This window comes from Thermobia domestica, chromosome 6 (assembly GCF_964235325.1).
Source record: "Thermobia domestica chromosome 6, izTheDome1.hap1.1, whole genome shotgun sequence".
NCBI classification, from domain to species: Eukaryota; Metazoa; Arthropoda; class Insecta; order Zygentoma; family Lepismatidae; genus Thermobia; species Thermobia domestica.
In genome coordinates, this window is record NC_137459.1 from 96,409,883 (window position 1) to 96,436,190 (window position 26,308).

The window sequence follows — 26,308 nt, forward strand, 5'->3', positions numbered from 1 at the left end:
ACTTGTTATTTGAACAAAAATTCGTTATGAAATGAAATCTTTAAGTTTTACGTCCCACGCTTATGCCGGTTAGGCTAAAGGAGACGGTGATTATGAGAAATAAATGAAATGAAGAAAGTGGTAGGAAACGGGAAAACCCGAGAAAACCCACGAGCACGATGTTTGTCCACCACAAAGTCCACACGGCGCGAGCTGGAATCGAACCAGGGACCCCAAGCACCGGAGGTGAACGCTCTACCACTTTTTTTTATTGTATTGTTTCAGTTTTTATTAACATACAAATTATACACTTCTATAATGTTTCGTAAAAAAAAACTTGAACAGGATCGGATGAGATTCGATCTGGGGTCAAAACAGTACGAGAATTACTAATCCGTCATTCTACCCACATTTTTTTTTGAATTGTATTTATTTAGCGCAATATAGAATACATTCTGTGCTACAGTTGCGTAAGAGACATATATAGATACATATTTATATGGATAGGCTTAAATCTAAAGACAAATATGAACACCTAAAATATATGTGCAAGGAGAAGATACAATACAAACAACATTACCGGTTAAGAATAAACATCGAGAGTCACCTGGAGAAATCGAGCGAACAATCTTTGCTCGTCTAGGTGAGTAAACTGTTTTTTCCGAACTCGGTTCAAGTATGTCAGGTATAGATGTCGGTTACAGAAAGGTCGGTAGTTGTCTATAAATAAAATAGTAGAGCAGATGAGCCAGGTAACTGCTCGTTGTTTGGTAGGCGGGAACCACTGAAAGTCCGGAAATAAAAGGAGATCAAAGGTGAAATATCTCCCTGAACTGCGACAAATCAGCCCAAGAAAGGGACACAGAGTTTGCCACGCAGGTCGCGTAGCCGTGCATTGTGTATATCGGTGTTGTAAAGTGTCCACCTGCGGACAAAAGTCACATAAGTCGGACGCACTCCTTCCGATCTGTAACAGTCTGGTTTTTGTGACAGTCAAGTTATTTACTAAACGATACCAGGCTTCTCTCATTGGGGATGTAAGATACGGAGCTTGAATGGTACGCCAAATAGCAGGCCAATTGTGGTGCGATTCTCTGACTTCACATAGGGGGGTAACATTTATCAATTCAAATTGCAACAGTGTGATATAGAGAGATTTAGAAGTCCAAGACTTGGAAGGCTTGTCACTCGGAACCATCGACCAGGCCAGGATGACCTGTAAGATGTATGTTGGACATGATTCAGGAAAACGAACGTGGGCAGGATTGTTCCCTGGCCAAAGGCGATCTACCCAGCATTGGAACCATTGCGCAGTGTGAGAGGAGGCATGTTCCAAATGGTGTAGGGCGGTGAGCATGTAAAGAGCTCGACATTTGTGACGCACACTGATGAGATTTAAACCGCCACGCGCAGTCGGAAGATATAAAACGCGTCGTTGCACGCGGAACATGTAGCCTTTCCATATGAACCAACCAAATAATGAATCAATTTGGCGCGCATATTTATCGGGCAGTGGAAAAAGACGCGCTAGGAACCAGAGTTTGGAACTAATGTAAATATTCAGATATTGAATACGTTGAGCTAGAGTGAAAGTTCTTGAGCGGCACAATGCTAAATTCATACGCAGCGTCTGGAGTAATGGCTGCCAAATATGGTCGTAAGACGAGCGGCATACGGCTTGAAATCGGACGCCTAGAATGAGGGATTCTGTCGTGCAGGTAAGAGAGGTTAAGACGTCCCTGGGAAGCAAGGTCTGAAAGTTATTGACCGTCAGAAGAGTTGTTTTGTGTAGGTTAAGTTGCAAACCGCTCGCTAGGGAAAAGTCTTCGACTTTTCGTAGCGCTGAGACAAGTTGAACAGTGGTCGCACAGAGGAGCGTTAGATCATCCATATACGAAATGGCTGTCAATTGCTTGAAGCTGTGAAGAGCCGATGTAGGGGGGTGCTGTAACTGATGAAGGAGAGGATCTAGTGCAAGGCAGAACAATATTTCCGAGAGAGCGCAACCTTGCCTGACCCCTTTATGAATCCCAAAAGGGGAAAGAAGATGGCCATTAAGTTGTAACTGGGAAGTAGCGTTGTGATAAAGCTGGTGCAGAACGGTAAGTATCTGAGGAGGGAAGTGATACTGTTGTAAGACTTCAAACAAATAAGAGTGGTTTAGGGTGTCAAAGGCTTTCAGAAAATCGCATGCAAGAACTCCTACGGGGAGAGATTGAAATTGGGCATAAGCAAGGAAGTCGCGAATGGTCGCAAGGGCGGTATGAATATTGTGGGAGGAGTGTAAAGCCGTTTGAGCGGGGCAGATGTACGGAAGGATAACTTGCTTAATGCGAGTGGCTAAAAGCTTAGTAAAAAGTTTGTAATCTGTGTTTAGAAGTGTGATCGGGCGATAGTCCTCCACGCTTGTCGGGTTGCCGCCTTTGGGTAGTAGAATGATAACGCATGTTGATAGACCGGTCCACCTTGCAACAGAAAATTAAATAATTCACAGAGTATGGGACAGACTAGTGTAAAAAAACTTGAGTAAAAGCGGTACCCGATCCCGTCTCTGCCCGGAGAGGTACTCCGTTTAACTTGGGAGAGGGTTGTCTCGATTTCGGAAAGAGTGATGGGCGCAAGTAAAGAAGTGCAGTCTTGTTCGGATAGGCACGATGGGATCTTGGTAAGGAAAGGGGGGAATACTGTATTGACGTCGGGTAATGCGTACAATGACGTGTAATATTCCTGAAAATGCTCGTACAAGCCGTCTTTGATAGTGAACTGTTGCCCCTCTGAAGTGGACATGAGAGATGAACTGATGTTTTTGGCGATTGAGGCGTTTAACATAATGATACAAAGATGAAGGTTCAGAAACAAGTCTATCTGCCGTCCCGTCGTCAATGTGAACGCTCAATGATTGAGTATGTTGCAGCTGTTTCAATTGGTGCTTAACACGCATGATCGCCGCCATATTGGAAACGCTACTTGGTTGGTTCCACAGTTCGCATAGGACACTGTATAAGAATTCGTGCATTTCGCGATAGTTTTGGCGATGTAATTTCCCCATGCCTTGAAAGAAAGTACGAATTTGGGGTTTAATGTAGCGACACCACCACATGTTAATATTAGGATAGATCGTACGAGCTCGTAGCCATCGTGTCCAACTAGCATGAAATAAACACCGGACGTGGTCGATGGTTAAAAGTTGATTGTTTAATTTCCAGTAACCACGACCGTACAATTTGGGAAGTTGCGTCGGAAAGCGTAAGACCAGCTTAATACCTGTATGATCTGTAAAGCAAGCCGCATATTGCTGTATATCAAATACTCTGCTTAGGAGGCTTGCCGGGAGATAGCAGCGGTTCAAGCGTGAGCCCACTTGGGCTGATTTGAAAGTAAAAGTATGATTCTTATGAAAATGAAGCCAAATGTCTTTTAAGCCCAAATGTGTAATAAAACGATGAAAAGCTGGAGATGGGTGATATTCACCGCTCGTATCTTGAGGAAACATGTGACAATTCATGTCTCCAAGAAACAAAATTGGATATCGTGTAATAGGTAGCATGTCAACAACTTCTTCGTGATAAAAACGTTCGCGGGCCATACGCTGATTTGTCCCTGAGGGGCCGTAGACAGCCAAAATACATATACCATCAATAACACATCGAATGGCCCGCCCTGACGAAGATAGTTGGATATGCGTAGCGTGGAGGCCTCGTTTCACAAGTAAAGCAGTGCCCAATGATGGGGGCGCAATATTGACAATAGCAGTATAATTAGACACAAAGGATAGGTCGGGATCCTTTACCTCCTGCAAACAATAAATATCGGCATGAAGTGCGCTAATAGCTGTTTATTCGATATGCTGCTTATAGAGTTAATGTTTAAAGTTAAATACGAGCGGGAGTTGACCCCAGCGTTCATTAGGTAAAACACAAAAAGCGTACCCACAAGATAAATGTGTACTTTACAAGGCCGTAAAAATCTCCAGGACACATACCTGTAAGTGTACCTCGCCCGCAGAACAGCACACACACCGAGTAAATCTGCGAAACGCCATATATATTGTTGACCACTCACACACACGCACAAAAAACACTGGATTGGAAACACAAAACCAAGAACTTCTCGAAAATAGGTTAATAGCTTTGCTATACACAAGCCGGAAAAGCCCAAATTGACATAACTTTCCCACATAACGCAAGTAACACAAGCAGGAAGCAAAACACCAGAACAGCATACAACTCGTGATGACGAGACGAAACAAATAAACTAGTGAAGTCTTACCACAGTTGCTATTCCACAAGGTCAGGCGTTTGGAGGTCACTTACACTTTCTCGTACATTTGGTTTACGTTTCTTCACGTGTTTTACTGATAGTATAGGCGAAAAACAGGTTGTATCATCATTAAAGACGTCAGCGGGCAAAGGTACAGCTGGACGAAGCACTATATCCTGGGTCGTGCCATGCTTAGCAGAAGGAAGACCTGTCGCTGGATCCTGAAGTACTACTGTCGCATATGAAGCAAGAGATGAGGGTGGTGTACCTGGGGGGCCCTCGGGGGTGCATGGTACCCCGTCATCCAAATCAGTGGGAACTGAAGGTTGCTTAGCTGGTAATATGGTAGCGGATGAGTCATTTGATGGCAATTGGGGGAAATCAGTTTCTGAAGTAGATAGCGGTGTTGACACTTGTTGGGACGTAGCGTCGGAATTTGTAGCACTAACAGAGGATGTCAAGGGCACAAGTCGTTCGGGGACATGACGTGTAGTTGTTGTAACATGACGTAGATCTGTCATTACAGGGGTGTCCCCTTCCAGCCGCGTGGACCGGGCAGGACGTCGCCGCTGTTTACACATGGAAATCAGGTGATCGAGTGATCCACAAGCGTGGCAAGTTTGTAACTGTCCTGGATAGGAGACATTGCCTTTAATAGTGTCAAAATGTAAGCGAGTAGGGATATGTTTTTTTAACGTCATCGAAAAAATCCTGTTACCATTATAAAGGCGTGTAGGAAACACAGTTTTCCAGACTTCATACTCCACACTTTTAATTTCACCATAATTACATAATACCTGAGACACTTGTTCATTAGGAAAATCAAATGGCAAATCCATAATTTTAACTCTCGTGAGATTAACTTGTGCGTCCATAATATACACATCGCTGACAGATTGATCAAAATGGGTAAAAGATAATTTGTCTGGAGCCTTAGACATAAACTTTTCGTAACTATCACTATTTTTGAATTGAACAAACATGCAATACTCTTCGTTATGGAGCTGTAAAGCTTGGATATCCTCAAATATGTTGGGAAAATGTACACATAACCAGGCATGTAATTCAGCCGGGCTAGGGCGTATCGAGCGTGTGGTTTTGTCAAAACCAAATTTTACACTATTCTTACGAAGTTCTTGCATGGTACCACTAACACTGGAGCCACAAAACACTACCAAAACTTGCAAATCCTCTTCAGTAATGTCGAAATAAAGGCGAAGCTCGCAATTGCAAATAACTATTCCCGGAGCTTAACTGTCAACGTCTACTCCCGGCAACAGCCAGTCAGCGAATCCCACCACTGAGCCACCGCGTCCCCTTTAAAATTCGTTGTGTTTGCAGGCGTATGATGTGCGAGGCCGTAGACCGAGCAAATGTGTGGGCTGGGGGGAAAGCCCCCATGTACTCGCACTGAAATTCGGTATGTCTCGGGATACCGGAATGTTATTACATACAATTTGATATTTGAACTGAGATTCGGTATGGTTGTAGGTTTACGAGGTACGAGGTCATAGGCCGATCAAATGAGATATCAGAGGGTCTAAGGGCAAATCCCCAGACATTTCTTTTTAAATTGATTATGATTAGAGGCTTTAGTGGTGCGAGGCCCTAGTAACGGGGGTCTAGTGGCGAAGCCCCCAACTAGCCGAGGTCTATTAAGTACATAAATGTATTTGCGTAGTGACTGGAAATTGCATGTATGCCTGTGGACAAAATTGCATAAGTAGCCACGAGAAATGACAATCCTTTAAGATAAAAATTTTAAAAAAGCTACCAAAATGTACTCTTGAATGAGTTGTATATTATGTTTGCGCAGGGCCGAATCCAGAACGGACTCCTGGAGGGGGCGGATGGATTCTTATTGGGCGGTTGGGGATGCTAGCAGTGAAAAATTACTTAGATGATCTGAAATTGCCACAAATTACTACTAAAGTACACTGTTAATGGTGGCGCTGGGTAGAGGCTAACGACTTTTCGCCATCCCCCTGCATCCGCCTATGTGTTTACATGAATGATATAGCTCCTTATACAACCTATGCAGAGTTAATAGTAGTGGATTACTAATTACAAAGATACGTGTTACTGCTCGAGGCTCCATATGGTATTTTGTATACACATACAGTACATTAATACATTGATTTTGATACATTAATTGCCATTTAGAACTTCATCTCTACTACAATTCTTAATTCTAACTGGAGTGGTACGGTCACAGAGAAACGTATTTTTAAAGAAAGAAAAAAATCTCATCAAGAGCAAGAAAAGGAAGTTGCTCCTTAATTTGATTTGATCTATATTTTATGGGCTGTTCTATTAGCAATGGCCTAGCCCATCACGACTAGGAAATGGCCTCATTCAGTGACCACAATAACTCAGAAAGAATTAGAAAAGTAAGCAGCCTGAGTCTAATGAAGAAGCTTGGGCTTGAGACTAAGGTTTCATCCCAGCATTTGACTAGTGTTACAGAAAACAAAGGACAAATTTCCATCAGGACGACCGCTTTAAAAAAGATTTACTACCTTTTCGGTCAAGTATTTCTACTAGAATCGAATCTGACAATGAGATTGCTCTCACCTAAGTCGACAGTTTTACTCAATCAAATTTGGAGTAATTGTGACATATTAAGACACGAAAACCAAATATCAACAGAATGAAGAGAACGCAAGGCTGTCACACGATCAGATACCAAAAGTGTCTTAAAATCTTATTTTAAGCATAGGAATGAAAATCACTTTGTCAATAATTTCGAAAATTTTGCTGATTCGGAACACCCGAATTTTCTGACACGGAGTTTCGAATCCGGATCCAAGATCCGGTTTTTCAGGTCTGGATCCAAGATCCGAAATTTCGGATCCGGATCCAAGATCCGAAATTTCGGATCCGGATCCGGATCCAAGATCCGGATTTTCGGATCCGGATCCAAGATCCGTTTTTTCGGATCCGGATCCAAGATCCGGATTTTCGGATCCGGATCCAAGATCCGTTTTTTCGGATCCGGATCCAAGATCCGGATTTTCGGATCCAAAAATATCCGGATCTGGCCATCCCTAGTTTTGGCGTCTAATCTTCACTTTTAAAAAACAAATTCTACTATTTTGAATTGATTTAGTTTTCACCAATTAGAACATGAGTGTTCAGTGCATATTTTCTGGACATGTGGTTTCATGTTTGATTCTCGATGACAGTGCATGTAATTCTCACGCAAGTACAGTATTACAGTTGAAAACGGATAGCAAATTCCATAAAAAACACATTTGTAATTATTCTACTTTTTAAATCTCCATGATAATTCTTCACACAGACACGATGCCGCTGTTCTAAGTGACTTGCGGGATGAAACACCAACGTATTATTATTATTATTATTATTATTATTATTATTATTATTATTATTATTATTATTATTATTATTATTATTATTATTTTGCAGACATACGTCGCAGATATATTCCTGGCCCAGAGTTGGAGAGATCCAAGGCTAAGACTTCCAGAAAACATGAAGGAAGAATACAGAATCCTTGATGTAGGTTGGTTACATAACATTTGGCGGCCAGATTGTTTTTTCAAGAACGCTAAGAAAGTCACTTTCCATGAAATGAGTATTCCAAATCACTACCTGTGGCTCTATCATGACAAAACACTACTTTACATGTCCAAGTAAGTGCGTTTTAATAAAAATAATCCTTTTGATTATACGTGATCCTTTAGCAATTAAAAAGAATGTTTCATGCAGCAAATATTTGCTTCAATAAGCTGCAATTGTGTGTAACAGATACATCAACGTGAAAAATATGTCTGTAGAGTTGGGATGTTTCTCAATTCAGGTCTTCAATTTGAAATATTTTGGTGTTGTTAAGTACCGTTACAAGTAAAATGTGTGAATAATTTGTTACACTTAAATCTACTCATATTGGATACCCTTGTCCCCTTGTCCTCCCAAACCAAATCCTGAAATGAATCCACTGTGTTCTATCGTAATATTATTGAGTTATTGTTACGGTTTACGTGTCATTGTGATATTAAGTATAAAAATGTACCAAAATAAAAAAAGGCGAAAAATAGTATTGCCGCACCGACTTCAAAAGGTGGCCGAAAGAATCCAATAATATCGCTATTAAATGTCTGAGAGCCAATTCATTTTGGTTTCTCGTTGTTTACAGCTAAGGTCAAACACAGCGTTATAGCCGAACACAATTTTCCTCAGTCACTAAGGTTTTCCATTGCACCGAAGTGATTCGTCTGATGCAAAAGCGTCTTAAAGCCCTCAACTGAGTTGAATAACATCCCAAGTCCTTTGACATGGAGTATTATTCTATTCAGTTGAAATTATTTTGTAATAAAAATAAGATTTTGAGTTGGACTGAGGTTATAATACTATATGTAAGCAAATAGCCTCTGGAACATAGATTCTGACGAAAAAATAAAGAAACTGAAAATTCGAAAAAGAAATTGACTTGGGATGTTTTACAATTCAGGTCCTCAATTGTTGATGGTTTCTTTTTTTTATGGTTTGTGTGTCTCGCAAGAGCTCCTTACAATCCCTCAGCCAAGAGACTGGCTAACATTACAAAATTCGTCTGTGTTATTTGTATCCGTTGAAACATACTCCCTCCACTGTGCAGGAATTTGAGAATAACATTAAAGTTATCAGTATCTTTGTAAAAGTGTACTGGTCTTCAGAGTAGCTAAATGGGTACTCAAATTTCCTTCTAGTTATCCTGGATTTGAGTCCCAGCAAGTATCTTGTCTCTATTAGCCTAAGAGTAATCGTGGTTCATAGAGCTTTATGAATCAAAATTAAGCAAACAAATAGAAGTTTCATCATGGCGTTGGATTTTAAGAAGCCATATGTCCTGGAACAGGTAAATTATCAACATAGACGAAGCCTTTATTGGTTTGGGTTCTATTAGCCTGTTGTGCGGAATGTGACTGGTATGACCAAACATGTAACAATGGAGAATATGTACTGGGTGGGCACAAAGTCGCTTTCCCCAAAACAAGTATTTTTTCATATATTAGGGAAAGCGACTTTGTGTGCCCATTTTGTATATCTGCAGATGAATCAAGTGATGTATTACTAGAGGTCTCGAATTCGTCTTGGCACAGTTAATTTATATCTCCGGGTACTCTGCAATACAGCCGTTTCCAACTGGCCATTGTATGACGTTAGGAGTACGGTTTTACGATTGAAAGGACTGTGCGAAGTAGGTGGTGCAAAGGAGGGGCGGGGCCGAGGTAGGGGAATGGAATAAAAATAACTGTTGGCATGTACTAGTAGTCAGGGTTCCACGAATAGTGTGTTTGCAAAACCATCGGCTACGTCATCAATGTCTTTCTTCCTTGTCATTACTGGTTTTTAACGACGCCAGGTTTGCTGCCAGCTTTTTCTCTCTACCTCCACGTGGTTTATTTAAAAAGGTTAAGAAGCATTGGCATCATAGAACATTCAGTTGGAAATGACTCCTATAATACAATGGAGAGTGAGTTTCTACCAAGGAAGTTATAAAATAGAGAATCTGCCTATACAACAAAATCGTGAAACCATACGTCATAGTTTCACCCCCCCCCCCCTACTCTGCCCGCTCTGCCCACTAAGATCGCAATGTTTTGAGCCAGGCCCGTATATAGGTAAGTGCTATTCTGTGCTCTAGCACAGGGCGTCAGAATAATGGGGGCGGCAAAATTTTGGATTTTTTAAAAATTCACATAAAGTAATATTTAAAACTAGCATCCCGCAGAGTCCCGCACAAGCGCGAGGAAATAAATATTTTCATGTGTTTAATTCGCTCCAAGTACAGTAGTACTAAATAACTAGCTTATTTCATTATTTTTTTTAAAAAGTCATCCTCTCCCATCCGAACTCCAAGGGGTGAGGATAAACTTGAACATCATGAAAACTTATATCGTTAAACGCAGCGACTTCGAAAACTATGGATTCAACACTTATATATGTCGTTTTACAATAATTTTAAAATCTCGCCCCTCCCTGGGGAGCTGAGTTGGAATAAAACTGTCAGTATTCATCTCAGCGACTCCAAAAACTGTGAAATCAACTCTAGTATAGGTTGCTTTCGGTGGGAAGGGGGCGGCAAATTATTTGGAGCACAAGGGCGCACAATATATAAATACGGGCCTGTTTTGAGCCATCATTAATGGCGGATACGAGAGTAGCCAATCAGACGTGCCGATGCTCGAATGTTTTGGGGGCAAGGCTCATTGAGTTAATAAGGTGCAGATACATATGGGCAGATTCTCAACTTTATAACGTCCTTGGTTTCTACAATAAGGCAAACCGGTTGAATATTGTTGTTACATATCCTTGCTCAACCATTTCTCTTTAATCTATAATTTGGATTAATAAATTGATTAAATAAGTCAGATAAATTACTCTCATGATAATTAAACAGTTTACAAAATATGAAAAATAACAATTTGTTAGTATTAAAATGACTCAATTAGTTTAAAATATTGTTTTTCAGGCTTACTTTGGTATTGTCTTGTGCGATGAAATTTGAATCTTATCCACATGATACTCAAGTGTGTTCCATGATGATAGAAAGCTGTAAGTACTCATATAAAATCTCTTGTAAACCGAATTTCTATATATAATCAATTTATCAAGAAGTTTGGTTTACCAAACCTGCTTTTTATATTTACCCTGTCCGTGTGTCCGTCCGTTAGGAGACAAAAATCTCAAGAATTATTTGATGGATCACCACCAAATTTGGTCAGGATGTTGAAGATTAAAAGTTAGGAAATAAGTTTGTCGAGGGAGGCAAGACTCAAATCAAAAAATGGTAAAAATAAACCATTTTCGGTTTTCATGTTGCTCACTATAAAGCAGAAATGTTAATAGCGAGCAGTCATTTTCTTCAATCGATTAAGCGTCCCAAGAATACATTTCATTTCTATTTTTGACTCTGTACTAAACCCAGAAGTGGGAGAAATTCACTACAACTTCCGGTTTCAATACTGATGTACTCGTGCATAGAAAAAAAGATAAGAGATAGCGATATGCGCTTTTTGAAATCGATTTAGCGCTCCAAGGATAGACGTTATCTCCTTATTAAGCCCTATTCAAACCGGAAGTGACAGAAGTGACCACTTCTGGTTTTAACGTTGATAATCTTAGAATAAGAACGGTAATAGGTAGCTAGAAGCGTTTTATGTAATCAATTAAGCGTACCAAGAATATACTCTACCTCCATTCTAATCTATCTACTGAAACCGGAAGTGACAGAAATCAACCATCTCCGGTTTTAATTGTACTAAACCCAGAAGCTATAGAGTATAACGATAATACGTGGTGGTGGTTTTCCGTAATCAGTTAAGCATCCCAATAATAGGCCTATACTTCATTTCCACTCTAATCTCTCAACTAAAACCAGAAGAGGTAGAAACGACTTCCGAGTTCAATATTGAGAAAATATCACGCCCTGCTTGACGAGGTATACACGTGACACTGTTGCTTATTTGCTGAAGGTTTATATAGGACAAGGGGCTAGTGATGAGCAAATGCAAGACCAACACCAAGACCCGGGTGGTCTTGGTCTTGGTCTTGGTCTTGGTCTTGCACAACCAGTCTTGGTCTTGGTCTTGCACTGGAACCTTTGGTCTTGGTCTTGGTCTTGCTGCATGAGTCTTGCAAGTCTTGCTTTTAAGAAATTTTATGCTTTCATAGGTAAATTTTACTCTGGATAAATTCTACAATGCGCCAATAGTAATGGAAATACAATGTATGTTCCTAAATGTAATATAGTTTACCTTCGTGTAAGTATGATGATAGTGTACAACATAGGCGATAACCATTATTTTTTAAATGGGCCCCCACACTTCACTACTTATAAATTACAACGTTTCGTAATCTTTTTATTTTTTAACAGATTCAATATTCCACTGGTTCCTAAATTGGGGAGACCATCAAAGAAAATCAAGACGGCACAGATTACTGAAATATCATGAATTGCTATATTATTTTTACACTCCAAAGGCATCAAGTATTTTTTTCTTTTCAACCACGATTAGCTAATCTTTGTATTGAACAAACTTCCAATTAAATATTGAGATTTTATTTTACTGATTCAAATATGTATTCTATGGAACAGAAACATGGACATTACGCAAAAGCGATTTAAAAAAAAATGTTGGTGGCTTTCTAAAAAATGAGAGAATTAGCTGGGTTGAACGGAAAACAAATGAGGTGTTAGAAATTGTAGCAGTGGGGGAGAAAAGAAGAATTTTAGAGGTAATTCAGAGGAGGAAAGGGAACTAGTTGGGCCATTGGCTGAAGAGGAACTGTATTATGAGGAACATGCTAGAGGATATATGAGGGAAGGAAAGTTAGAGAGAGGACAAAGAAGACTATAGTTGGGGAAAGGTATTAAAACAGAAAATTGATACGTCAAGACGAAGAGACTAGCTGAGGACCACCGTATATCGAAGCTTCTGAGTTGCAGCAAGTGACCTGCCAATAATGGCAGAATAGCTATGATGATGATGATGTTAGCAATACTGACCAAAAAAAGAGAGAAAATTAAAATAATAACGATTATAATCAAACCTCTTAATACTTTAGTATAACTTGAGTAAAAACTGAAAACGACTCAACTGTCCATGTCTTTCGTGTAAACTCAATTTATACAAATACTTTTGTCCTATATTAGAAATACAAAAACACAGCATCAAACTCCAAGTTATTTGAAATAACTGTACAAAATCACTTTCACTTGTGAATATGGATTATTTATTGTTGTATAATGCTATATCGCTCAATCCTCGATGTGCCGTATACCTCAGGAGGATAAAAGTTATATTGATAAAAAATTATTGAACGTATAAGCCCCCGCCCATGAAATCAAACTTGCGGTCACATACACTAAGTTTTTGTCAATGTCATGAAAGTGTTATTTCGATATTAATTTTTTGAGCACACATTAAATATTTCTAACGGATACTTGATCCTTGCAGCCAAGGCCATACCCATGTAGTCGGCACCTATGGTGTACGGAATTACCTATGTTCAATACTACATTTCTCTTTAGTTTTAGAACACCACTAATATGTTTTGAAATGATGTAATATCTAGTTTTACGTGCCACGATTATGCACCAAGGTTAAGGGAGATGGTGATGGTGAGAAATGAATGAAATGGTGGAATCAAAAAAGTAGGAGGAAACGGGAAAACCCCGAAAAAACCTATGCACACGATCTCTATCCACAAAAAAGCTCACATGGTGCAAGCTGGGATCGAACCAGGGACCCCAACACCAGGTGGACGCTCTACCACTGAGCCGGCACTTGTGCAAGACTCTTGCGCAAGAGTTTTGGTCTTGGTCTTACAGGTATGGTCTTGGTCTTGGTCTTGCATGCAAGACTCTTGCAGAAACTGCAAGACCAAGACTCTTGCGCTCTTTACTACAAGGGGCCATCAGGACTACCAGAAGGATAAAATCATTAGTTCACAAATTATAACTTCAATATATGTTATTTCTTACCCAGACAGCACAATGCACGTACAGTACCCGTATAGTGCATGTAAAATTGCACGGATGCAACATGTGCATCATTTGTATAAATACACGCCTGTACATGTGATGCACATAAGCGTCACAGGTCCTATTCAACATCTTCACGTGCGCAGTACATGTGCAATGCACATGTCCTGCACAAGTGATTTACACCTACCGCAAAGTTGATTTAGAGGTAGCACGTATTCGATTTGCATGTAGTGCACAGGTGATTTACATGTAGGACAGAGGTGATTTACACGTAGCACACAGGTTATTTACACGCAGTACCCAGGTGATTTTCATGTAGGACAGAGATGAGTTACAGGTAGCACATAGGTGATTTACACGCAGTACCCAGATGACTTACATGTAGGACAGGTGATTTCCTCGTAGTGCAGAGGTGATGTAAAAGCATAAGAAAAAAAGAGTTTATATATTTGGTGCCTTACGCAGTAACACCATCTATAACACCAAAAAAATTTTTTTGCAAGAATTTCATTCCCATCCGGAGATAGACGGGCCGTAGAAGGCAACACCTTCTCTGTGGCCAGAGATTTGTAATTGTATGGGACGTTGCATTTTTAGAATGGTTACAGGATATATGATACTATGAGCTGAAGAAGGAACTATGTGGGATCTGTATTAAGGCACTCAGTTAAGTACAATATATATGCGGATGGTGGTGGTAGATGCGGCTTTCTGGATTATATTGGTCTATGGCTTCGGTGCGTTCGTATATAGCCAGTGTTGGGCAAATTTCAATTGAATTAACAATTAACAATTAATCTGTAAATTTAATTGTTAATTGCAATTAACAATTGAAATAAGTAATGGTTAATTGTTAATTGCAGTTGGCCATTGAAAAAGGAGAATCAATTGCAATTGATCAATTGATTGAAAGTAATTGCAGTGGAAAGTAATTGCAATTGAATTCTGTAATTCAATTGCAATTGAAATTAATTGGCAATTGATTCAATTGCAATTGATTTCCACAGCAATTACTTTCAATTGATTGATCAATTGCAATTGATTTTCACTAATTAATTTTCAACACTGTAGTTCAGAGAGGGCGTGGGCAATGAAAACTTTAGCCACGACCAATTGATTGATTTGAGTTTAACGTCCCGTTCAGCAGCGAGGCTATATGAGACGTGGACCTACTGATTAACGTGGAATCCGAACCACATGAGCTCCCGCCGGGAATCGAAGCCGGGTCTCCCAACCACGACCAATTGACTCACCACCCGTCGTGACCCACGGCCCACCGTGACCCACTCTGACCCACCACCCACCATAAACCACTCTTACCCACTGTGACCCACAGACCCGCCAAAACCCATTGTCATCAACTCTGACACATGATTCACGCCCTCTTCTGTACTGACTAAAGAGTTTAAACTTGTAATAAAACAAGCCTATAAAATTATCACTCAACGGAGTTTGAATTTCTACGATCAATCGCTCAAGCACCGCACTAATACAATAACGGCGGATCTGACCTTTCTAATATAAATAAAATAGAGTTTGTTCGTGTGTCTGTCTGTCTTTGTGCGGCCTGTGGACGAGACGAGTGGACCGAAACTTTTCAAAATTTGGTCACGGGTAGCTTGGTCTAGGCCCCAGACCAAGACGAAGAGTTTTTTTTTTAAATTCCTTACTAGGGGGTCTCCAGGGGACGTTTACCGGGACCGGCCTGGGGACCAGAAAAGTCGACCGAGAGTTACCAAATTTTGGTCAAAGATACCTTGGTCCAGGTCCCACACCAAGGCAAAGCGTTTTCAACAAAATTCGAACTAGGGGGTCTCAGGGGGGCGTTAACCGGGACATGTAAAAGTAGAACGATATCAGTATCGATTTCATAGTTTTCGTAGTCGCTGAGATCAACGGTGAAACTCCGATCGCATCATTAACTTCCAAATTCACCGTGTTCGGCTGCGGGCCGTGGGTCAACGGGGGAGGGGATACCTAAACGTAAAAGTAATCCAAAATGACCGATATTAGTGTCAAATCCATAGTTTTCACGGTTGCTGATATCAATGGCGACATTAGCATTTGCGATGACTTTCAAATTCATCCAGCGTTGTATGCAGGCCTTGGGTCACCATAGGGGGGAATTCCGAGACATGTAAAAATAATCGAAAATGACCGATATTAATGTCAAATCGGGATAGCTGAGCTCAATGGTGAAACTCAAGACCGCGTTTACTTTCATATTTAGCCCCCATCAGCTATGAAAGAGGGGCTTTATAAAGAGGATCACGAGACATGTAAAAATAATCCACAATGACCGATGTCAAATCCGTAGTTTTCGCGGTGGCTGAGATCAATGGTGATACTTTCATTGGCGATGATTTTCAAATTTAGCCACCATTGTATGCGGGCCGGGAGTCACCGGGGGTGCGGAATTGCGAGACATGTAAAAATAATGGAAAGTGACCGATATTAGTGTCAAATCCATAGTTTTCGCTGTCGCTGAGAAGAATGGTGATACTTCCACAGGCGTTGACTTCCAAATACATCCCCCACTGGCTGTGGGCCAGAGGCATTGTTTTTTTTCAAAATTGGAACCAGAGAATTATAGGGACTTTTACCGGCATATGTAAAAAGTAGTAGAAAAATGGCAGATGTTAGTGTCACATTCATAGTTTTCGCGGTATTGGTTGGGGGTTGGTGGGGGCCAGAGGAGATTTTTTCACAACACGAACCAAGGGGGTCTGAGGGGTGGTTTACCGGGACATGTAAAAGTAGTAAAATTTGTGTCGAATCCATATTTATTGGGGTTGCTCAGACTTATAGTGACACCCCCGATAGTGTATACGTTCAAATTCAGCCCCCATCGGCCTTCCCAATGAAAACACATGTACGTTGTTGGATATATATTCACACAAAATATATCCAATTTTAGAAATGTTTCTTAATTGTTCTCCCGTTGTTCAGTTCGTTTACATTGATATTTTATCTGATCCATGCGAAGAACGGGCATAACAGCTAGTACGAAATGGTAAAGTGTTTGTTATGGAACAAATTACAATGAATTCAATTATATAGATAATAATTATAATTAATAATTATTTCCTTGTTGAATTATAGATACTTTTCAGTGGAAAACTGAATAAAATTTAAAAGTACCAAATCAACGTAAAGTAGACCAACGTAAAGGAAAAATGTATAAAATTTTCCATATAATTAAGCTTACAAACGTAAATGGAAATTTAGCTTAATTACATGGAAATTTTTTGTGTCGTTTTGTGCGCCTATTTCCTAGTTTTCTGCGTCACCGGAAGTGGGTCAATGTTATCCTACAAACATGGTGGAACAAGTAAATGCTGTTCCGTCAGGAAGATTTCGAGGTCGTTTCCTTCACATCATCTTGTGCGTGTTTTCTACCGTTTTGTAAACCTATTTCCACGTTTTGTGAATCAATGGTAGTGGGTCAAAATGGGCATTGAATGTGGGAAGAAAAATGACCCTCTCTCCCACCAGTATGGAATTTCAAGGTCGCTTTTTCGCATTGTTTAGTGCATGTTTTTACCGTTTCTGCTCATATTTTCACGTTTTGTAGGCCAACGAAAGTGGGTCAAAGACGACCTACAAATATGGCAGAAAAAGACATATCCATTCCACTTTCAAGGTCCATTTTGACCCTCTCCCACTGATGCACAAAGCGACACAAATCATGCATAAAAAATGTGAAGAAAACGACCTCGACATTCGATGGTGACGGAACGGCATTAAGTTATTCCGCTATACTTGTAGGCCATTTTGACCCATTTTCGTTGTCGCACTAAAGTGGAAATAGGAGCACAAAACAGTACAAAGTAGGCACTATATGATGCGAAAGAAACGACCTCCAAATTCGATAGTGGCGAAACAATGGCTCTATTTCCTCACACATTGATGGACCATTTTGACGCATTTCTGGTTATGCTCAAAACGTGGAAGTAGGCGAACAGAACGGTACAAAATACACACTAAACGATGCGAAAGAACCAACCCCGAAATTCGATAGTGGCGGAACAGTGAGGCATTTAATTCCCACTTTAAAGCCCCGTTTAACTCACCTCGGGTGATGCACAAGACGAGAAATAGGCGCAGAAAACTTTAAAAAAAGGGCACTAAACGATGCGAAAGTAACGATCTAGAAATTCGATAGTGTCGGAACAGTGGGTCATTTTCGTCACACCTTGGAGGCTCATCTTGACACACTTCTGGTGACGCACAAAACGTACAAAACAGGCACTAAGCGATGCGAAAGAACCGACCCCGAAATTCGATAGTGGCGGAACAGTGAGCCATTTAACTCGCACTTTAAAGGCCTGTTTAACTCACTTCCGGTGACGCACAAGACGAGGAAGTAGGTACAGAAAACTTTTAAAAAAATAAGCACTAAACGATGCAAAAGAAACGACCTAGAAATTCGATAGTGTCGGAACAATGGGTCATTTTGGTCATACTTTGGAGGCCCATTTTGACACACTTCTGGTGACGCGCAAAACGTGGAAATAAGGGCACGAAACGGCACGAAACATTCACTAGTCGATGCGAAAGGAAGGACCACGAAATTTGGTAGTGGCGGAGCAGTGGGTCATTTTCGTCCCACATTCGAGGCCCATTTTGACCGTCTTCCAGTGACGCACAAAACGTCGAAATACGCGCACAAAAGGGTACGCGATGTGAAATTAACGACCTCGAAATTCGATAGTGGCGGAACTGTGGGTCATTTTCGTCCCATCTTGGAAGCCCATTTTGACCCACTTCTGGTAACGCACAAAACGTGGAAATGGGGGCACGAAACAGTACGAAACATTCACTAGTCCATGCGAAAGGAAGAACCTCAAAATTCGGTAGTGGCGGAGCAGTGGGTCAATTTCGTCCCACCTTTGAGGCCCATTTTGGCCGTCTTCCAGTGAGGCACAAAACGTCGAAATAGACGCACAAAAGGGTACGCCATGTGAAATTAACGACCTCGAGATTTAATAGTGGCGGAACTCTTGGTCATTTTCGTCCCACCTTGGGCACTCATTTTAACCCACTTCCCATGACTCACAAAACGGAAGTAGAGGCACAAAACGGCACAAAACGATGTGAAGGAAACGACCTCGAAATTCATTGGTGGCGGAGGAGCAATAATTTGTCCCACCATATTTGTAGGCCCATTTTGACCCACTTCCGGTGATGCACAAAGTGTGGGAATGGGCGCACAAAGCGACACAAAACACGCACAAAAGATGCAAAACAAAGTACCTCGAAATTCGTTGGTGGTGGAACAAGTTAATGACGCCGTGAGCACCAATATAAGTATATACTGTAGTTCTTACCAGGGGGCGCGGTGGGTCAGTGGTAGAACGTTCACCTCCGGTGCTTGAGGTCCCTGGTTGGATCCCAGCTCGCGCAGTTTGGACTTTGTGGTGGACAAACACTGTGCTCGTGGATTTTCTCGGGGTTCTCTCGTTTCCTCCTACTTTCTTCATTTCACTCATTTGCCATCATCACCGTCTCCTTTAGCCTAACCGGAATAATCGTGGGACGTAAAACTAAAGATTTCATATCATTTTTTGTAGTTCTTACCATCAAGGCTGAGAACTGCACGGTCCATTTTTTTTTTAGCCAAAGTAGAAGCCCAACCGGAATAGTGATGTCAACCGGCCCGGCTCGGTTCAACTGAGCGTACAGCTTGAGCTGGCTTGGTTGGGATTACCCATCGACTGGGCACAATTGAGCCAATGGCTTGAACCGGCTCGGTAAAGATGAGCTATCGACTCGTCTTGATTGGAGCCAATGGCTCGAACCAGCTCCGTTGAAACGAGTCCATAGGCTGGGTTCGAGTTAGCTTAACTGAGCCAATGGCTCGAACCGGCTCGGTTGGGGTAAGCAATCAGCTCGGTTCGGTTCTGCTCGTGTGAGCCTTCGGCTCGAGCTGGCTCGGTTGGATGAGCTGTTGGCTCGGCTCACTTCTCGGTTCGGCTCTATAAGTGAATGAGCTGTGAGCGAGCCGCTTGAGTCGTTGACAACCCTAAACCCGGGTCGAGCAGTTTTAAACATGTTTGGCTGGAGTCCCATAACTTCTAACAATTTTTGGCTCGAGCCCGAATACTTGCTCCTCCTGAACTCAAACCAAGAACCTCGTGACCGATGTCCTTGCCTCCTGAAGATTTCTTGACTACCGAGATCGACAGTTAACTAATTTTTAGTATTCCGATACAAACCACCTATATTCCATGTTTATACAGGTACACGGTGTTATAATAATAATTAGTTATAGTAGTAGTAGTAGTAGTATCATTGTATAGTAGTACTTGGAAGTACACAAAGGATTTAGCTCGAATTGGCTCGACTCGACTGGAAACTCGATCCGAATTCGAGTCGAGTTGGGGGAAATTTTTCGAGCCGAGATCTCGAGTCGAACTCAAAGATGTCTGCTTCGAGTCGAGTCGAGTTTTAAAGAAAACTCGCTCGAACTCGCTCGTGCTCATTCCTATTGTATGCATGACGGGCATATAGAGCTCTTTCAAGGGGGATAGAACCAGAAACATAATATATTTATAAAATACTTAGTTTCACGGCTTTCTTCCCAGGGGGGGAAAGGATGGTAGGTATCCAGCATTTCTTATAAGTACCTTATTTGAAATATGTAAAACAGTAACAAGTGGACAATACAATATACACACATCTTCTTATCTTCAGTTTTAATTGCTGATTTCAATTGCAATTAACAATTACAATTAACAATTACAAGTTTCAATTGTCAATTGCAATTAACAATTGAATGTTTCAATTGCACCCTTTGCAATTGACAATTAACAATTAAAAGTTTCAATTGCCTGGTGACCAATTAACAATTAACAATTGACGAAAATTTAAATACAAATTTTATGATTGAATTCAATTGCAATTGAAATTAATTGTCAATTACAAATTGAAATCAATTGCAATTGATTTTCAGAGCAATTACTTTCAATTGATTGATCAATTGCAACTGATTTCAATTGATTTTGCCCAACACTGTATATAGCTAACAGATGGTCCAGTGGTGGGTAGTTATAGCGAGGTAAAGCCGGAACTTGATCTAGCAGTTCATGGATAATTGGATGTGCCAAATCGATTCGTTTTTGGATATACCGTTGGCGTAGATGGTATAAGTGTGGCAAAAGTGTTGGAAATTGCACACGATGATATATTTCAGCTGTGGGAATATCGAGAGGAAGAGAAAAGGCCAGACGTAAAGCGTGTCGTTTGAGAACTTTCAGGCGCTCATAGAAAGTTGGTGCTGCTGATAACCAGGCGAGATGACCGTACGTAATTGCTGGGCGTACAAAAACTTTATAGGTAAGCAGAAGAAGTTTTGTATTGAGATCCCACGTGGTGCCTTTCAGATTGCGTAATAAGTTCAAACGGCGGCGGATATTAGTTTCCAGGTGTTTTAGACGAGGCTTCCAGGTTAAATGTTTGTCAAAGGTTACGCCCAGGTATTTGAGACTGTTTTGAAGTGGTATTGTAGAGTCCAAGAGAGTTAAATGTAAGCGGTCTGGATTGCGACTATTACAGTATTTATGACGTTTGAACACCATTTCTTTTTATAAGAGTTTCATTCCCATCCAATGGATGGGCGGGCCGTAAAGGTAACACCTTCTCTGTGGCCAGAGATATTTTCAACTTTTTTGATTTATGTGACATGGAGAATGATTTCAGGCTATATAATAATGTGGATTGAAGTAGGGAACTAATAGCAAAATCAAGTTGACGAGAATATGTCAGAGTTGGCTAGTGTGTTAAAATGCTTCATGAGTACATGTACGGAGGTTATGGGCAATATATATGTGGATTTCGGTGGTAGATACGGCGGTCAGAATTATACTGATCTATGGCTTCGGTGCATTCGTATATTGCTAAGAGATGATCCAGTGGTGGGTAGGCATAGCGTGGTACAGCAGGAACTTGGTCTAACAGCTCATGGACGATGGAATGCGCCAATTGGATTCGTGTCGCTATGTAGCGTTGGCGTAGATAGTAGAGGTGTGACAAAATGGTTGGAAATTGCGTACGACGATATATTTCAGCAGTGGAAGTATCGAAAGCGAGAGAGTAGGCCAGACGTAAGGCGTGTCTTTCGAGAACATTCAGACGCTCATAGAAAGTTGGTGCTGCTGATAACCAGGCAAGATATCCATACGTAATTGCTGGGCGTACAAAGACTTTATATGTTAGCAGTAGAAGTTTTGTATTAACACCCCACGTGGTGCCTTTAACGTTTCGTAAAAGGTTGAACACCAAAGTTTTTTTTTGCCCGTCACCCCGGTTAAAGGATTGTGCCCTTTCTTCGGGTAACACCAAAGTTTTTTTTATTTGCTAGCCGACTACGACTAGCACCCGTCCAAAGGGTGCCGCCCTTTATATCGGGAAGTGGGTTACAGGGAATAGCTAGGAGTGGAGAACGGAGTGGGTTTCTAGAGTTTCATTCAACTTAATTAAACCTTATATTTTACATAGCAAATTATAACTTGGTAGCAGTTATTTATTCATTCATCATAGGAGTGGGGAAATAATTACATCGTGGAGAGTTGTGGACATTGTGGCCATTAACCATAATCATTATTGAGGTGGGATGATAGGGATGATGGTGAGGTGCACTAGACATCACATCATCGGGTTGTGTTAGTAAAACAAATGCATGTTATCTTCTGATTCGGGGGCAGCTCCGAATCTGATGAAGACAGTTGGAAGCCCCTGTAGAACAGTAGGACTACTGTGCAAATGATGGAATGATGCATGGCGGGGCTGTATCGGTGATAAAATCATTGATAAGAATGAAATCAGGGCTATCAGGGGGGAGAGTATAGCGGTATAGTGTAAAAAGTAGTGATAGGGGAGAGTGACGGAGTGGAGTGTGGGGTCTGATGAGAGCGCACTGATGCATTGTATCGAAAAGCAGAGGGTGGTGAGAGTGATATCGTTGTGAGATGTAGCGAAGACGTAATGTTTCGAGGTGGTAAAGGATGTGCGGAAAAGGTGTTTGATTGTAAAGATCTCGGGTAGGACTGGGAAGGCGAATGCAAAAAGCTAGATGAAGAGCATGTCTTTCCAGGATTTGCAATCGAGCATAGAATGATGGGGCGGCCGATATCCAGGCAAGAAAGCCATAGGTGAGGACGGGGCGTAAGAACATTTTATATGTAGTAAGGAGTGTGTAAGCAGTGAGTCCCCAGGTGGTACCGGTTAAGCGGCGCAGAAGGTTAATTCGATTATAGGCTTTCTTACAGATGGTCTTCAGATGAGGCGACCATTTGAGATGCCGGTCGAAGGTGATGCCAAGATAGGTCGCTGTATTCTGTGGTTGCAAGGGAACATGATCGACATGAACGTGAAAATTAGCTGGATTGTGGTACACTTTAGTTCGTTTGCCAGGCGGAAGGAAAATGATGGTTTGTGTTTTATCGGCATTGAGTTTGAGGCGCCAGTATCTGCACCAAGAAAGAAAAGTATCGACAGCTGTTTGTAATGTACGGTTAATCTGATGAATGGTTGGGGCAACAGCAAGAAACTCCGTATCGTCAGCATATTGATAGAGATTGATGTTGGGAGGAAGATTGGGAAAATCAGCCACATAGAGCAGATAAAGGAGGGGAGAGAGTGATGAACCTTGAGGAACGCCGGAGTGAAGAAAAATGGGATGCGATAAGTGGTTGTTGACGGAAACATAGGTAAGGCGACAAGTGAGAAAATGAAAAATAAAACGGATATAGCAGAGAGGAAGATCAAAGGAAAACAGTTTATAGAGAAGACTAAGATGCCAAACTGTGTCAAAGGCTTTTTCTAAATCAAATAGAACTAAACAGGACGGTTGATTCGAGTTAAACTGATTTGTAATGTGAGTGGTTAGGCGAAGGAGTTGGTCATTAATACTGAATTGGGGACGGAAACCTGCTTGGTGAAGTGGGATGAGATTACGTACGGAAAGATGGAGGTGAAGACGGGAGACGACGATACGTTCCAAGTAGTTTACTGAAAACGAGTGTAAGCTGTATTGGACGATAGGAAGAGACTGCATGAGGTGGTTTGTTAGGTTTCAAGAACATTAACGTGGTAGAGGTTTTCCAAGGGGTCGGTAGGAATCCAGTACGCAGTATAAACGTGTAGATGGTAGCCAGAAGGTAAAAGAGGACATAATGTGCTTCTTTAATATGGCGGTAGGATATGCGGTCGGAACCGGGTGCAGAGTTTCGTTTGCCATGGAGACTATGGTGAATATCTTCGACGGTAATAGGTGATGTAAGGGCAAAATCTGGAGAGAGAGAGTGAATGGGATGGGGTTGGAGTGCAGGAGAAGAAAGCTGTAACATGTCTGTAGGGTGACGACGCAAGGTAGGATCAGGAGGGAGAGGAGTAAAGATGTCTTGCAGATAAGAGTCGAAAGCGTTAGCTTTTCTAAGATTATCTTGGAGTGGCTGATTGTAATCAAGAAGTGGATAGGAAGTACAAGAGCTTTTGCCTGTTAGTCGGTGAAATCGCTTCCAAAATTTGGAAGGATGAGATGTGGTACTAAGCTGGTTGCAGGATTTAATCCACTGACGGCGTTTATAGGCGACAAGGTAGTTATGCACTATCCGTTGATATTGGCGATGGAGACGGAGTGCTTCGAGGTTACCAGTAAGAGTGAAATCTCGAAAATGTTGGCGAGAGCGATGAATGAGATGAAGATATTGTGGGGGAAGAGGTGGACGAAAGGAATGAAGAATGCTCTTAGGAATATACTGTGCAGAAGCAGTATGAATGGCGCCAGTTATAGAATCAAGAGAGTGATACATTTCGTCTTCTGTTGTAGGAGGAAGTGCGAACTAATGGTGCTGGAGAAGGAGTGCATTGCGGAGTAGGTGTCAAATTAAGAAGAATAGGGACGTGGTCACTGCCTAGGGGATCTAACACTGTAAGAGTATGCCGGGTGAGTAGATTGGAGGACGTTATGACGATATCGGGTGTTGTGCCACTTTCAGGGCGTGTGGGTTGTGGTAGATCGTGAAAGAAACCTGTAGTATCGGTAGTGAGGTAAGTTCGAAAATGTTCCTGTTGACGGGCAGTACGACTGTGAAAATTAATATCAGCTAAAATGACATAAGTATGAAAATTATCAGAGATATATTGAAAGAAAGGATATGACATGGGGTGACCAGGTCGAACATAAATGTTGTTCGACGGTGATGTTAAAGGTTTTGAAATACAACGTAGTGATGAGATGTTCGGGAAGAGGAGCCAGATAAGTAGAATGCTGTCGATATGGAATTGATGGTGAAAAGCCGATGACAACACCTCCGCATGCTCGACGAGCGGGTGCGGTATTATCATGGCGAAGAAGAGTATAACGTGAGATGTGCGGGTTTAAGCGAGAGGTAAGATGGGTTTCATTTAGCAAAAAGCAATGAATATTTTTCTCTATCAGAAGCTGTTGGAATAAGATTTTATGTTGCATGAGTGATCGAATGTTGAGAAACAGGAAATGAAGTGCCATGGCGTGGGAAGAGAAAAGGAAGGTAGAGAAAGTTAGACTTCCGTCTGGAGTTTGTCCGAGTGAAAGTAAACTGTTTGTTCTGAGTATGTGGCGTTGAAATTAATGTGCAGAATATCTTTAGCAGCCTGTTGAACTTGGTGCAATTTATGATGGCGGAGAAGTGGATGGATGTTCTGCAAAGTAACAGTGATAAATGACAAGAACTGTGTATTAGTGATAGGCTGACAAGCGTCTGTAGGTGGTGGGAGAGTTTGGGTAGCGTGTGGTCGTAATGGAACGGCTAATTCAGGTTTGAACGGATCGGTGGTTGGTCTTGCCTTGCATTTATATCTGTAAGTAGGATGATCTGTCACATTACAAGTAGAACAATGTGGAGGTTTTTAAAGGTTAGTGCATTGATGGGTGTTACGAGGCCCTGAAAAGAATCCGCATTTTAACTGATTTGGACAAGAACTAGTCGCATGCGCGTTGTAGGCTTAACATTTTTCACAGCGCATGGGTAGCGGTGAAGGCGACTTAGATGGTTCAACACGGTGTTTCTTGCGGTAGATGAATGCTCCATTGGAAAGCAAGGAATCAATGGTATCTTTGGATTGGGTTAAGACCCGAACCATGTAGGTTTTTCCGGAAGCATTCTTAATGCAGATGCATTTGAGGATGGAAAGGCCGTCAAGGCGAAGTTCTTCGGTGATTTCGTCATCTGAGTACGACGGATCGACACCTCGTATGACGACAGAAAGTGCAGGTTGTCGGCGTGGTGGAGTCGGTTGTTTGGATAGACGAGGTGCCTGACTGATGATCTTAGCTTGTTTGCCGAAGATTTCAAATGAATAGGTATTAAGAAGATGTTCGGCGAAATTCGGATCTGTTGTCTTGATTATGATGCGCTTCTGAGTGTTGATAAGTTGTGTGATTTTAGTGCGTGGTACATACTTGACGAGGCGAAGATACAGAATTTTCAGATCTTGATACTTGGAGTCATAGTTAGTCAGAAGGAAAGAATGAATTTGAGGCTTCGTGGTGCGTTACAGAGAGTCATCGTCCATACGAGATCCTGAGGA

At 41.4% G+C, this 26,308-nt stretch overlaps 1 protein-coding gene across 1 annotated transcript in view; it reads left to right on the plus strand.

The window, feature by feature from the left end:
* Positions 1–26,308, plus strand: part of LOC145687244 (glycine receptor subunit alpha-2-like) — an 85,103-nt gene that overhangs the window by 25,121 nt on the left and 33,674 nt on the right. The window contains exons 4-5 of the mRNA XM_081760719.1: positions 7,669–7,895; positions 10,718–10,800. Coding sequence (XP_081616845.1) covers positions 7,669–7,895; positions 10,718–10,800 — 310 coding nt within the window. The remainder of the gene's footprint in view (positions 1–7,668; positions 7,896–10,717; positions 10,801–26,308) is intronic.